Consider the following 16,002-nt stretch of genomic DNA (forward strand, 5'->3'; position numbering starts at 1 on the left):
TATGAACCCGGTGCGAGATTATCCTATGGTAGAACACCTTTAACAAAATCATCAATCGCATCCACGCATTCTTCAGCCAAATTATAATATGTCTTAATACCCATCAATCGAGTTGCAGATGATAAAGGTGAATGACCATCTCTACGTCCTTTGTACAAAGGTTTTTTCCTGCTTCCAACATATTAAAAAATCTCATAGCTTCTACATTGGGTTCTTCCCCTCTATAGTGATCATTTACCATATGTTCGGTACCTACACCATAATCTACTTTCGTTCTAGGTTCTTCTAACCTATCTACAGTCTGAGGTTCGCTACTACTATCATATTCATAACCTAGTTTTCGTTGGATTTCGCCTAGTTTTCTTGTAGTGATATGTTAGTTCATGATACAACTATGCATTAAAACAATATTGTAATTTTTTATATTTTTTTCAAAATTTAAGCGTTAACCGAATAACATGTTAAATTATGTCACATGGAAGGACGAGGATGAATTTCGCTTGTATTTATTGCATTCACTATTTCAATTTTGAAATGTCTCGTCTTATTCTGGGAGCTGGATTATCTTTCACTACAATAGCCGAAATTTCTTGCTACTGATGTTTTTTTTTTAAATCTTGCTACTGTTTTATGGTTGCATGATAGGGTTGAAGTTGAAAGAGACTAACATTCTTGGATTTTTTTTTACTGAAATTTGTAATAATCTAATAGAATAGACATCATATGTGGGTTGAAAGACCAAGGTAATAAGAAACCCACTCCCAGTTCCCCTCTCGCCAATGATTTTAATGGAACAGATTAGTATTTTGACTATTTTCTCTAGAAAAAGAATAACTGTTAAAAAGATCCGACCAAATATAATGTATCACATGCATATTAGTCAAGGCTTCGGTTTTGTTCTGTTCAATTTTAAGATGAATCAAGCTCAAATACAGCCGTATGAATGAACTAAGAGTTCAAACAACTAACACCTATAATCATACTTCACAATACATTTTTTACACTCTCAAAAGCAGAAAAAGGAACGAACGGGAGGTATAGTAATTAGAATTTACCAAGGCAAAGAAGAGAGACGTGAGCCCCAAGCATCCCGTCCTCTTCTTCCTTCATCGTGATTACTTACAAGAGGTTTCTTTGTCGATCTGCTTGACTTAAACAATGGATGCTTACACAGCCTCTGAACAGTTCCAGTACTTTCAGTTGTATCTTTATGATCGTTTCTCTTCTCAGTGTTCCAAAACTTTTCTTCATTGTCAGCTTCTAGCCTACAAAGAGTAGCCACTCTCAAGAACTTAGGGTTATGGTTGGGTTTCTCAGGGGCTAATATCTCAGAGTGTTGTTGTTCCCATTCTTCTGATGGATCTGATGTTTGTTTCTCTATCCACCTTGCTTTGGCATCTGCGTTTTCCCTCTCTTTAAGGGTCATTAAGATCAAAGTCTTGAGAAAATTCATCACTTGTACCGCGTGGATCAATGCGGTTAATGGATCTGCCATCTACAATAACAAAACATTTTCATGAGAGTTTTGAAACATCAAAAGCCTTCATTAACGGGAAAAGCATTTTGTTTACTGACTTGGGTCATGTTTGGTGCGAAAACCATAGCTACGTTGCGAGCATTCATTTTGTTAAACTGTTCATGCTCCACAACGTCAGCCATTAAACCGATGGCCCAATCAAGAAGCGCAGATTCAACCGGAGGAAGAAGAGTCACGAGCTTGTTACAGTCATCTTCTGTGTTACATTTCATCACTTGCTCTGGTGTCAACACATCAAGAACTCCTGTTGGTAGCTCCCTAAACCAGGCCTGATTCAACAAAAAGAAGATCAAACCTTCGAACCTAGCTAAATTAATATAGGATAAACGAGATAAATTGTTCTTTTTTACACCTTTATTAAACCCGCCAAGCAATGGACATCAATTCCACGTGGTATTACACCGCGGTTTAGCTGCTTTCGGACATGCTCTTCTTTGCCATTGTCTGGATTTATTCGGAATATTCCTTCTGCCTTAGGGCAACAAAACAATCACACATAATATCAGAATTCTTTTGATCCGAAAGTAATCTTAATTTTTACAAAAGAGAGTAGAGGCTTACTTTGAGACCTCCTTCACTATAAAGGCGTTTCTGCATCCTGAGAAGGATCGTTGGGATGCTATTTCCCCTGTTGTCGTAAGAGCATTGCATCGACTTTGCTGATACTCCAAACACACTCACACTGAAAAATAGAAGGAATAAAATACTATGATGTTTAGACAAACCAAATTTAGTCAGAATCCATAATTTGATTGTTAAAAACGTTTTTTATACGAACATTAATGAACTCACAAAGTTGATGATAAAGTCAAAGCATTTACAAACACATCCAAGTTCTATCAGTAGAAAACAACTAATCTCTTTAGTCCTTCTCAAATCTATCTACTGACAATCTACAAGTTCCTACCAATACTCCTTAAAAACAAATTACGTGGCCCCCAATTTGTAGAGCTCCATAAATATAATGACTAATATAATTACAAAGAAAATACATTTGTGCCGTATGGATTGGATTTTCTACAATGCTTTTATTGATTAGGCCAAATCATAATTTTTGTTCTCTAACATTTTCGTTCAACTTGATATTTAAACAATAATATTAATATTTTAATAAAAAAATATTATTTGATTTAAATTTATTATCTAAACAAATTAAAAACATTCTCCTTTTTCCTTTTTTATATTTTGCCAATTTTATCTTTTTAACTAATAATGTAGGTACCTATTGGGTATCTATCAATAAAATATTCTTAGACGCATTTATTGGAAAATAAGCCATGGAAGAATTTATTATTATTATTTGGTCAATTTTTTATGTAATATGGTTTTTGTTTATACATGTATTTTTCAGGATACAAATCAATCTAGTGAAAGCCCATAAGCTAAATCATCAAAAACCTATTCTATAGAATAGAATATACGGTTCTTAAAAAATTTCATCTTGATTAATCTTGTAGTATTTTTTTTTTTTAAAAAGCAAGAGAATCTTCTTCTATGAACTAACGCATGTCGTATTCATGCATTTAATCTAAGCAACAACCATCTTAATGATTCTATCCAACACAGTAACATGTCAAGTGCAGATTTCCAGCTACGAAATAATAAATATATTTTCAAGATATATATATATATATATATATATTATTTTTTTCAAGAGATATATAAAATAATATCTCAAAGAAAATCTCATAATTGAGTTCAAAGTACTTTATATAATCTTTTTGTTTTGAAACTTTACTTTATATAATCTTTTGTGGTAATAAATAATAATTAACGGACCTGGCGCTAGGAGCTTGAGGAGGGACCTCCGGTTCGAGCTCAGAGGGAAGACCGAGAAAACCACTAAACCGGTCGAAAGTAACGTGACTAACGTGCTTAACCTCCGTAGGCCAACCTATATCCATAGACGCCGCCACATCATCATCCCCTCTCTCCATAGTACAAGACATTACAAGCGACTTCTTCAGCACCGCCGCAAAAATGTCGAGGATCGTGTATTGACCCGACCCGGGTCCAGATCTCGACCCATGTGAGCTCAACGGCGTGGATACGTCGTAGTAGTCTGTGCTCGTAGTGCTATGTTCTTCTTCGTAGTCGTAGTCATCGTGGTGGATATTCTCATATATGTCTGGACCGGGTCGGGTTGTTTTGACATCCGGAAACTTAGTAGTTCCGGTGGACTTTGATCGGGAGAAGTTTGTCATAGTTCTTTCGGTCTGCTCGGAGAAAATGAGAGAATGTAATATTAACGGTGGAGTTAAACAGAAGATGAAGCTTTGAATGTGAGAGAGAGAGAGAGTGGGATATAAGGGACCATTTGGTGAGAAAGATAATGCGAGAAAACGAACGAAAATTTACAGATAATCGCGTAGGAACAAAGGGACGAATCTTTTTCTTATTTTACCTATGTGTTTTTGTTTTTGGGATCTGTATTTAGTGGATAGGGCGAAAGAGTGAGGAAGACGTAAAATAAAAAAATGAAACCACCTCATGAAAGTAAAAAATACTATTTCTGTTTCAAATTAGTTGTCGTAGAATTTTCGTTTCAAAATAAGTATATTTTATAATTTAAATGCAAAATTAATTTACAACTAGATCTTGACCCGCATAACTGTGCGATTTTCTTTCTATATAAAAATATTTTTGTTTATATAGCAAAATTTTATTAATAATTTAATGTAATTTAGAGTTATATGTTTTTATAATACCTATATTTATATGTCTTAATAGTATAGAAGTATAAGTATAACAGAAAATATCATTGAAATATATATCAATCCGTATTAAATGTTCAAACTATAAGAGCATTATAAACTATACAGCATTATAAACTATACAGCATAGTATAAAAGTAACATAGATTACTTACTTGTACTGTTACTATATATAAACTATACACCATAGTATAAAAATAACACTGATTATTTTACGTGTACGTGTTACTATATATTTGCCCCTTATTTAATTTATATTTATTGTCTTATAGTTTGTTGTATTGTATGATCTTAAAAGCTATATGAATAATGTGTATTATAGTGCTTCTGAACTCAGACAAAAACATATGTTTTATAATGCTTCTTTATAATTAAAATTAAAAATTATGGTTATATTTTAGTTACAGATAAATCAACAAATTTAAATATTTCACGTTAAAATTAAAATGAAGCACATGTTTAGGAAAGAAATCAGGAAAATATATCATTAACAATATTTTTAATTAGTTGTTTAGAGAAACAAAAGACTAAAATGTAGTTACAATTGTTGTTGTGAAATTATTAAAATCATTAAAAGTAACAATCTAAGAAATGGGCTAATTTTAAAAAAACACACATGAAAAGAATTGTGACTTCTATTTTATTTTAATAGAATACTAGATTTTATCCCGCACATCGTGCGGGTATATTTTCGTTTTATAAATATTTAATTTTGATATTATTATATAAATTTAAATATACAATTTATATCTTAGTGTTATGTATTTTATAACTTTTTAATTTTATTGTTTAGGTTTCTTATTACTTTATTAATGTAGGGGTTTGTTTTATACATTTTACCTTTTTTATTACGTTTTCGAGTTTTTATAATTTGAAATAATCAAATAAAAAATATTCTTCAACATATGATTTTTGAAAATATATAGCTGTAGAAATAAATTTTTAACATATGTTAATAACTTCATTTATATAAAAAAAATCTGACATGATTAACAAATTTGAACCCGTTTTAGTGGTAGATGATAATTTATTTAAATAAAAGCATTATATTACTTAATTACGAAATTAATTAATGCAATATTTAATAAAAATTATTTAAAAATTTAGTAGGATTTTGTTAGATTTTTCTAAACAGATTTTGTTATAACTGAAAATAAAATTCAAATCTATAGTTAAAATTAATTTATTATTAATATTCCTATTAATTATTATGTCATATTATGTGATTAACGAAATGGTTCTAGTAGACTTTTAAATAGTAGAAAAAATGGTACTTCTCTTTAATAGAAAAGATATATTTTTCAATCTATTTTTTATTGGTTGAAATATAGTTAGGTATATTAATATGCTTTTATTTTGGAAATATGCAAAATAAAATATATTTTTAATCTGTGAGTATAAATCTAAAACGACAATTAAAATAAAATGGAAAGAGTATTGGTTTTTGAAAAAAGATATAATGCAGAATATGTCTCATGATAAGATTTATATACTGTAAGAATAGTGAGACGGCTCGTGACGCTGCCTAGAAGATGCTTAGGCAAGATGGTTGACAAGTAAGAATGGGGGACATACGAGTCAGTGTTCGTTTTGGAATTTTCTTTGATTTTGTTTTATTTACATGTTCATTAATTGACAATTTCGTTTATATGGATGGCTCTTTAGTGTCTGTACCTCATGATCTTAGAGAAAATTGTCAAATTGATCATTTAATAAAATTTCTAAATACACATGTTAAATTCCAAACGATTTTTTTTTCTTTTGTAACACGAATTCCAAACAATTAAATTCACATATTAAGTCATAAGTTAATGTTGATTTTGTAAGTGTGAATAGAGGAGTGGCCCTCACGGTATCTAGTTCAGCCCAAGACACTTCAGTCACAACATTGAAGCCCAACAGACAGAAGATGCAACGGTTAGATTGTCATCCTAAAACGTTAAAGAGTCAGAGTAGTACGGTGATGACTATGCATCTTCATAACAGATTTGATACTCTCCTAGCTGTTGGTGAAGGACAGTGAGCTGTCTCCTATAAGCTGTCCTTATCCTTACTTTAGGTTGTTCTTATGTCATTATAAAACCATGATGTAATCGTTTCATAAAATGTTAAGGAAAGTATTATTCAGTCAAAGAAACCTTGTGTTCTTCTTTCTTCCACATGGTATCAGAGAAGCCATGAATCACCCTGAGTGGAATGAATCAGTAATGGAAGAAATCACCAAGATACACATGTTAAACACTTGGTCGTTAGTCCCAAGAACAGCTGATATGAATGTGCTGAGCAGTCGTTGGGTTCATACTACAAAGCTTAACCCAGATGGTACAGTCAAGAAGAGAAGATCAAGATTGGTAGCTAAGGGGTATGAACAAGAAGAAGGTCTAGACTATCTAGAAACCTTTAGTCCTGTGGTAAGAACTGCCACAATACGATTAATGCTGAATGTTGCTACGGCTAAGGAGTGGCCTATTAAACAGCTTGATGTGTCAAGTGCGTTCTTACATGGGGAACTATCCGAACCTGTCTACATGTTTCAACCCGATGGCTTTATAGATCCAGAGAAACCAGATCATGTCTGTTGTTTAACTAAAGCTCTCTATGGACTCAAACAAGCCCCAAGAGCCTGGTTTGACACATTCAGTAGCTTTCTCCTGGAATTTGGCTTCATCTGTAGCAGGTCTGATCCATCATTGTTCACATATCACAGAAACAACAAGACTCTGGTGCTTCTTCTATATGTAGATGACATTTTGTTAACCGGAAGTGATGGTAAACTGCTTGGTGATCTTCTTGCTGCATTGAATGAGAGGTTTGCTATGAAAGATCTTGGAGCTCCAGGTTACTTCCTTGGCATTGAAATGCAACAATACTCCGATGGTATCTTCCTACATCAACAAACATACGCTAAAGATTACTCCATCAGGCGGCTATGTCAGATTGTAACCCAATGCCAACCCCTTTGCCTACTAAAATTGAAGATCTCCATCCTGAACCATTCTCTGAGCCGACTTACTTTCGTAGCCTTGCTGGAAAACTCCAGTACCTAACCATATCAAGACCTGACATTCAATATGCGGTCAATCTTGTCTGTCAACGTATGCACTCGCCGACTCAAACTGACTTTGGTTTACTGAAGAGGATTCTCAGATATATCAAGGGCACTCTGCATCTCGGTCTGCATATCAAGAAAGATAGAGGTCTGGTCTTGTCAGCCTATTGTGATAGTGATTGGGCGGGATGCAAAGAAACAAGAAGGTCAACAACAGGCTTCTGTACTCTCCTTGGTCCCAATCTAATATCTTGGTCAGCTAAAAGGCAACCTACTGTCTCAAGATCCTCTACTGAGGCAGAGTACAGAGCTCTCTGCTCCACAGCGCAAGAAACAACCTGGATCTCCTTTCTACTGCGTGATCTTGGAGTTGCTCAACCGTGCTCAACGGTTCTCAGGTGTGACAATCTCTCGGCGGTGTACTTAAGCGCCAACCCGGCCTTACACAACCGCTAAAAACACTTTGACACAGATTTCCATTACATAAGGGAACAAGTCGCTCTTGGCCTGATCGAGACAATTCACATACCGTCGGCTCAACAGGTTGCAGATATCTTTACTAAGTCTCTGCCTCGGTCCTCATTCTTGGAACTACGTACCAAACTTGGAGTTGGCAGTCCTCCTCCCACCTCAAGTTTGAGGGGGAATGTAAGTGTGAATAGAGGAGTGGCCCTCACGGTATCTAGTTCAGCCCAAGACACTTCAGTCACAACATTGAAGCCCAACAGACAGAAGATGCAACGGTTAGATTGTCATCCTAAAACGTCAAAGAGTCAGAGTAGTACGGTGATGACTATGCATCTTCATAACAGATTTGATACTCTCCTAGCTGTTGGTGAAGGACAGTGAGCTGTCTCCTATAAGCTGTCCTTATCCTTACTTTAGGTTGTTCTTATGTCATTATAAAACCATGATGTAATCGTTTCATAAAATGTTAAGGAAAGTATTATTCAGTCAAAGAAACCTTGTGTTCTTCTTTCTTCCACAGATTTGACCCAAACAATCAAGGACTAAACAATAATGGAATCACTAAGTTGAATTCCATTAAAAATATTTTCTTTAAATTATATTCTACTCTAAAATGAAATCCTTAAATCTCAATAATTTGTTTTCCAAATTAATTTCTATAGATCAAACATCAAATCCATTATTGAGCAAAGGTAACTTTCGACGTTAAGCTTGAATGCCATTTCCAACAATGACATCATGGAAAACATAAATCTTTATCCACAAATGGAATATTTTTATACAGTTTACAATGATAAGTGACTTGTGTCTACCCTTTTCAAATCTATTTTTAAAAAGTCAATACAACTTAAAAATTAAATTTACGTATTCAAATCTCAATAAGTACGTATATTTAAAAACCTGCAAAGATTTAAGATCATGCAGCTAATTTTCGTTATGCTATATTGTTAATCATAAATAAGCACCATTAATGATTAAGCGTATACATTGTATACTATACAACGTCGTTGTTAAGTGGGGGCTACAATAACTCGGCATCAGAAAAGACGACCTCGCTGTATTGTCTTGGCTATTTTTTTAATTAGTTTTTGGTTTCGGGATACGTTGTCACATGGTTACATGTGCACTGGTTCGTCGACATTCTTGTAAGTTGTAACACGTCAAATACTGAAATGCACGATGATTCTTCACGTCAAATACTGGAATACACCATGTTCTATCTTTCTAGGTTTGGTTTACGTTTTATATGTAGTATTTAAATATTTTCATACAATCTAATTCGGTCAGCGACAACTTATTTCCAAATAACTCATACTTCCCTGTTTCATAAAGAGTGTAAAAAAAATTAATAAAATTTATTTTTATCTCTCATTAATACATTAACAAAAATTCCCTTTCCAATTAATACATTAGTTTAATAAGGTTAAAATTGGAATATTATTTACAAATTTTGCATTAAAAATGTAAAGTGGCATTTTTTTGTGAAACAAAATTAAAATGCTAAAATGACTATTTTTATGAATCGCATTGAGTATATAGCTAGCTCAAATCATGGTTCTATAGCTCAAGCTTATGATAGCTAAACGCATTATTTATTTTTAGGTGTGTATATAATTAGAAAACGATCGTGCTGGTAATTATTTGATATCATAATGATTGGTTTAAGCTTTTTCTTTCCATAATTAGACCATTACTCCCTATGTACTCTCGCGTTTCAATCATTTTAGTTCTTACTTTAACTGATAAAAATTAGTCATCGTTTTCAATTATATTTAGATAGATTATGATTATTTTTTTCACCTGTAATTTATTTTATAAAAATATATTATAGCTGTTTCTAAAAAAAACTATATTGTAGCCTTATGACAAATTGATTTTACAATGTTATACTCCCTCCGTTCTCGAAAGTAAGATTTTCTAGAGTAACAAAAATAGATTTTCTATATTTTTAAGGTACTTTTGTATACTTTTGAGGAACATTAATTATGAATATTTGAATTGATTAAATCTTATTAGTGAATAGTTATTAAAAAATGTATTAAAATTAAACTATAAACTAAATTGTATACATTTATTATATTTTTAATAAACGTAAAATCTCTAAAAAATCTTATTTTCGGAAACAGAGAGTATAAGTAAGATCGTAATTTGTTGAGCCGTGTTATTATTTGATTATAAATCTATACCTATAAGAACGGTGCTAACCCCGAAATATAGTTAAGGATCCCGGAAAATCCCTACGCGAGGAAATAACTGAGTTAATGATCACCCGCACTTAATTACTGAGCACACTGGTTCACGTGATATCCACTGTTTTAATTCATTGCGTTGCCGTACGATGAAGACATTTATAACGAACATTTCGACGGTTCACGTGATATCTCATGCACTTGTAGTTTTTTCTTTTTGGTGAAAAAAACTTGTAGTCTTTTTTTTTTTTGGTCTAAAACTTGTAGTCTTTTACTTATGAGTTTATTCACCTAATGTTTTTTTTCTTTGATAACTACCAGTAAATTTTAAAAACTAAAGGCTTAAATAAATCTCCAGGTTTTTCTGCGCGTCTCCATCTTGATTGTCATATATTGATATAGACCCTAGTTATAAAATATAAAGTTTATCATCAAGTTTTCTTTACCTAAAGTAACATTTTTGTTTTTATGTTTAATTAATTATTTTATCCCCGTCGACACGGACAAATGCATATTGCAATATTTATCATTATGCGTAACATCTAGATAATAAAACAAAATGTGATTTATAAATATACACTAGTTTTGCAGTGTCCGATCGTTAGTCCATATATGTTTAAATACATCCATATTGAAAATGTAATGTATATGCGGGTGCTGAATTTATCACATGATTCCAACAATCCAACAACTCCAAAAAACCGCCGGTCCAAATGTACGACTGCATGCTTCTTGCTGAAGCAAGAATATAAATAATTTAATTATTTTAAGTAAATATAGGTATATTACAAATATATACAACATATTCGCATGTGTGTATAGGGATGGGATTCGAATAATCATTAAGTTTATAGGAAAGGGACATTGACATATACATACTCGTATGTTTGTTTAGTAGTGTTACCTTCAAAGTTACTCTTGGATTCTTAAATTGTTTCGTCACTGGATTTAGGTGTTGTGGCAACGACCTTAACCAAACCCTCACCAACTAGTGTATAGACATACAAGTGCCCTTTTCAATGTTTCGTTCGATTTAATCCTTAAGCAACCATTGATTAGTTATTTTGTCTAAATATTATATAAGGTGCCACGATTAGTTATATTGTTAATGCAATCCAATATTTATAGTGATTGAAAGCAAACTAAGTGTTATATCAGGTCGGTGGGTTAATTTAGTTTTCATTATAATTTTCGTCATGGTTATGCTATTGAGTTTAAGAGTTAGTTTAAGAGTTAGTTTATGTTTGACCTTTCGACATAGAAAAGGGTTGATTAGTGGGGCGATGTTAGGCCTATATTGGGCTAGGATGTTTCTTTTGAACACTTGTAATAAGCTTAAGATTTTTAGCGTTACGCTGGGCTCAACTAATAATACATTGTGTTTCAAGGTACAACTTTTATACAGAAAACAAACAATGAGAAAGTTTACAAATATCAAATCTCCATGTGATTTCTATAAATAATCGCACATGCAAACAGATTAAGGCATTTCGATCATACATATTCTGGAGCAAAGTATGAACTGGGAAAAGAAGTGGGTCGAAGGCATCTCGGTCATACATGTTCTGGCCTTGGTAAGAACGGAGAGATCAAGGATCATCCTATTGCTGTCAATATCATCTCCAAGGCTAAGGTCTAAATCTCCATTCTTATGATCATCCCTGTGGAGGTGATTTTTGGAATATCTATAATGATCTCTACATTGTGGTAATTGACGTCAATGTCGTCCCAAACCTTTCTGAAGCTTAAAGCATGTCAAAGTAATGTAGCCTATATAGTTATACTCTAAAACTGTAAATGAAAAAAAATTATATACAAGATGGTTGTGAGCTGGTTCGAAGCATTATACAGGAAATAAAGAAACCTCAACCTCTTTTTGTTTGACCATTTAAGCAACATCAAATTTTTGAAAATGTGGCCTACATTTTGTTTATTTCTAAGTGGCCTAAACCCAATGCTTCACCTGCTTTATAGCAGGGACGGGCTGATTGAAGAAGTGAAAGTAGATTCATGGGTTTGGATAACGTCTTCTTACAGCAGATTCTTTTGAGAGGAACAATGTCGACGTCTCTTTAGATAGAAAAATATTTTGTCTGGAAATGAGTTGAGCAGACAGTAATGTGTACTGTTGTTGACTTGTCTGCACTAGGACATGATGGTAATCAAATAATTTCATGTCTGAGTTTCATATTCTAATGTTTCATGAACGATGTATTCTTCAAGCGTTATACTAATGATGATCGTTGTCACATTTAAGTCTACCAGACCGGGTAAGATTTTTCATACTTCAGCCTTTCCTTGATTAGTTTTTATGTTGCTACCTAATAGTGAATCTTTTTTTTTAAACTCCTCTATACAGATGAAAGACTGAATGATATCGTTGGAAGTGCATACTATGTCGCCCCTGAAGTTCTACACAGATCATATAGCCTTGAAACTGATATATGAAATACTGGAATTAGTACATATATATTCTTATGTGGAAGCAGCCCTTTCTGGGCACGCATAGAATCTGGAATCTTTCGCACTGTGGTAAGAACTGGACCGAACTACGATGACTTACCTTGGCCTTCTGTTTCATCATAAGGTAAAGAGTTTGTGAAACGACTTCTCAACAAAGACTATAGGAAACGAATGTCTGATATCATAATTAGTACTTTCTGAATTATATTGAAAACGTTATTAGCAATATAGTCTAACATAATATTCATGCACAAGAAAAACCAACTATTAAACCAAACAAAATACAATTTGGAAGGGCTAAAACTTAAAACTTAGGGACAAGAAAGTACAATGTTGTAAACCATCTCCAATGATTTACTTTTCTTTTAACTCTTTGCATTGTAGGCTAATGTTACTCTATTTTTTTCTTTAAAATAGAATATCATTAAAGTATAATTCACTTCTACTATAAAAAAAAATAAAGTAAACCATAATCACCATAATAAAATTTGAAATGAAAAGTTAAAAAACAACAATTAGTGATAATATTCCCAAAAAAAAAGCTAAACCTTTCCTTTTCTATAATGGTGCCGACAATAAAATCATGACCATTTATTATAAATTATGATAATGAGATGAGTGGGTTTATTCGTACTCATTAGTCTACGGACTACAAGGAATCTACAAAGCTTTATTTCTTATTTTTTTCTTCTTTTCACAACAAAAGGTTAAAACGAAACTAAGTTGATTCATGATCCAAAAGTCACCTCGGAAAAATTAAATCAATATAAACCATAGCAAAAAGCTGATTTTTAACACTTCGTATTAAATTATTCGCCATTATGTTTTTTGTCCTCAGAATATGTTGAATAGAAAAGAGATGAAAAAATTATTTACATCGCAGAAACTCCTCCATGTTTGTAATGAACACCGGCCATTATGTTGGTGTAGACACCATCTTCACCACTTGAGAGTAATCAGTTACAAACACCACTTCTGAGATTTGTAGAGTCTTCATGCACTCCATCACCCTTATCAAAACTTCACATTCAGCATGTAAATGTGATAGGTTCTTGCGAATAAACATTGTATCCATCGTAGTATCAGTTGATCTACCTTTTTTATAAACCCATCCTTACCATGTACAAGAATATTGTTCCCTCCATGCCCCATCAATGTAACACTCATTCCAAACTGAAATATTTGAACATGTACCACTTTTTTGATTAGCCCTTTTATTAACCAGAGATCTAGCTGATGTTATACTCCTCCACCCATACAAAGGAGAATATGATCTGATAGGATCCTAAGGACCTGACTTTTGATAATATCTACCTTTAAAAACTCTTGCAAAAATCGAATAAGGTTTATCGATTAATCTCCACAATTTTTTCGCTAATTAGATCGTATTAAAATTCTGAATATCTCTAAAACCAATGCTCCCTTCGGCTTTATCTTTACACATTTTATCCCATAAAAACCAATACATACCATTTGTGTTGCCGCTGCCACCCCACCAAAAATGAGCAATTGTGCTCGTAAGTTTCTTAGTAACCGTTTTTTGGTAAACGGAAGCAAAACATAACATGAGTTAGCATGGAAGATGCTACTGATTTAATTAAGACTTCCTTACCACCTTTCGTAATAAATCGGAGAGTTCAATTATTGACTTTATTATTAACTTTTTCATTAAGAAAACCAAAACTTGTGTTCTAAACTTGTGTTTTATAACTATCAAGATTCTCTGGTATTCTCAAGTATGTTCTCATGCCACCTATTGTAGTAATACCCGATACATGTTGTTCCTCTAATCGTATTGAATCTAGAACCTTATGTCTAAACTGTAGAAACGATTTCAAAAAATTAATCTGTTGTTCCGACGCTCTTTAATAATCTTTCAAAATCTGTAGAATGACCTCATTTTTTTATCTTTTGGTTTTGCAAAAAGAAAGACTATTATCAGTAAATAATAAATGTAAAAGCTTTTTTATTTTCTGAAACTAATTTATCTTCTTTACAGAACTACTATAATTTTCTGCTTTTGTAATTTTTTTTGTTGGTAAAATAGCTTTTGTAGTTAAATACTTGAAGTGTATTTTTGTTTATATCACAAGGATAGGTCTTTGGGAAAATAGTAGTAGTAATTAGCAATTCAAGTTAATAAATGTGAAATAGTTACTTTGAAATTAACGATGGAGAGTACTCCGAAGTCCGAAGGATGCATATAACTCACTTGCTAACATTGGAAGATGTGTTGCTATTTACTTCACTGTGTATCAGTGTCTGTTATACAAAAGTAATCAATTCTAAAGTCAAATGAAATTGAATGCTTTAAAGGACCAGCCGTTACAAATGGAACAGATTTTTTTAAAAAAGAAAATATTTTAAATGAAAAAAAAAGAATGTGAGAATCTCTTCTATTTCTATACTATTTGGTTATAATAAAACATTATTTTGTTTTGTCATCATTTTTTTTTTCAGAAGTATCACGAAGATCCAATATTATTACAAATTCAGTGTTTATGAAATTTCATGAAAAATAGATGATACCTAATATCTGAACTAATCATAAACCTACAGTTTGTGTTTTTCCAAAAAAAAAAAACTAAAATTTGTTGTCTTTATGCAACTCAAAGTTACTTTTCCTTCTTTTTTGAATATTTGTTTCAAATATCCATCTCATTATATATATATATATATATATATATATATATTATTATTTTTTATCTCATTATATTTATTTTTTCTTTGCTATCAAATTTATACATGTCTTGACTAAATTGCAAATGCAAATTTACAACAAAAAAAGTTTCATCTTCTTCATTTTCTTGTGATTATTTCCAGTCATTCAAAAATGACTAAACCAATAAAATCAGAAAAATAACTTTCTTTTAACTTGATATCCCATACAAATTACAGAAAATATACTAAAATCGTAAAAAGAAAACAGAAAAATCACTTTATTCTTGGGTTAGGCCAGTTTTGGCTCCTCAACTCCACAAGGATTGAAAATTGAAGCACATACGAGCATTCATTCATCCTCCTCATCCACATCGTTCATCACGCTCTAAAACATCCAACAAGAGGATGATACAGCTCACGACCGCTATGTTTATGAAGATGGTTATTATTACCATGATAAACCATTCTCTCTCCATCAATCAAAGCTTGAACGTAACGAAACTCAGCCACATGGCAAGGGATCGTGATGGTGCCCTTTTGATCGAATCCATACTCATCTTCTGCTTCTTTCAAGAGCTGCATGAACAACGGATGATTTAAATACAAAATAGGAACTATAAATCTTTGTTGCTCTTCTCCTTGTGATCCAACTTTGATCGCTAAGCATCCTTTTGGAATATCTTTGTTTTTGACCGTTTGTTTGCGATGTAAATGGAAGCTTTTCAGGTTTTTTTCTCCAGTCCCCATGATTTTTAGAAAGCGTTTTAGAAAAATGATGAAAAAACAAGGACTCAGAATTTAAAAAAAAAAGATTCTCAAAGGAAATTAGGCTAGAAAGCAGGCCATGGGTCTTCAAGTGTAAGAGATGAGAATTCGAGAGAACTAATAAGGTTGCTCATTTTTTTGTGGAGATAATAACTA

General features: G+C 32.4%; 2 protein-coding genes across 2 annotated transcripts; both read right to left on the reverse strand.

Annotated features, from left to right (window-relative positions):
* Window positions 1–831: 831 nt before the first annotated feature.
* LOC103866441 (rho GTPase-activating protein 3) lies at window positions 832–3,839 on the reverse strand. The gene is made up of 5 exons (XM_009144365.3): window positions 3,317–3,839; window positions 2,099–2,219; window positions 1,890–2,009; window positions 1,576–1,806; window positions 832–1,495 (listed from the first exon to the last, which is right to left on the reverse strand). Exons 1-5 carry the CDS (start codon window positions 3,739–3,741, stop codon window positions 1,052–1,054), a joined length of 1,341 nt encoding a protein of 446 aa, XP_009142613.1. The 5' UTR covers window positions 3,742–3,839; the 3' UTR covers window positions 832–1,051.
* An 11,427-nt stretch (window positions 3,840–15,266) lies between these two features.
* LOC103866442 (auxin-responsive protein SAUR32) lies at window positions 15,267–16,002 on the reverse strand. The gene has a single exon (XM_009144366.3). The coding sequence runs from the start codon at window positions 15,826–15,828 to the stop codon at window positions 15,460–15,462; it is 369 nt and encodes a 122-aa protein (XP_009142614.1). The 5' UTR covers window positions 15,829–16,002; the 3' UTR covers window positions 15,267–15,459.

The sequence above is a fragment of the Brassica rapa genome, chromosome A05 (genome assembly GCF_000309985.2).
Source record: "Brassica rapa cultivar Chiifu-401-42 chromosome A05, CAAS_Brap_v3.01, whole genome shotgun sequence".
NCBI classification, from domain to species: domain Eukaryota; kingdom Viridiplantae; phylum Streptophyta; class Magnoliopsida; order Brassicales; family Brassicaceae; genus Brassica; species Brassica rapa.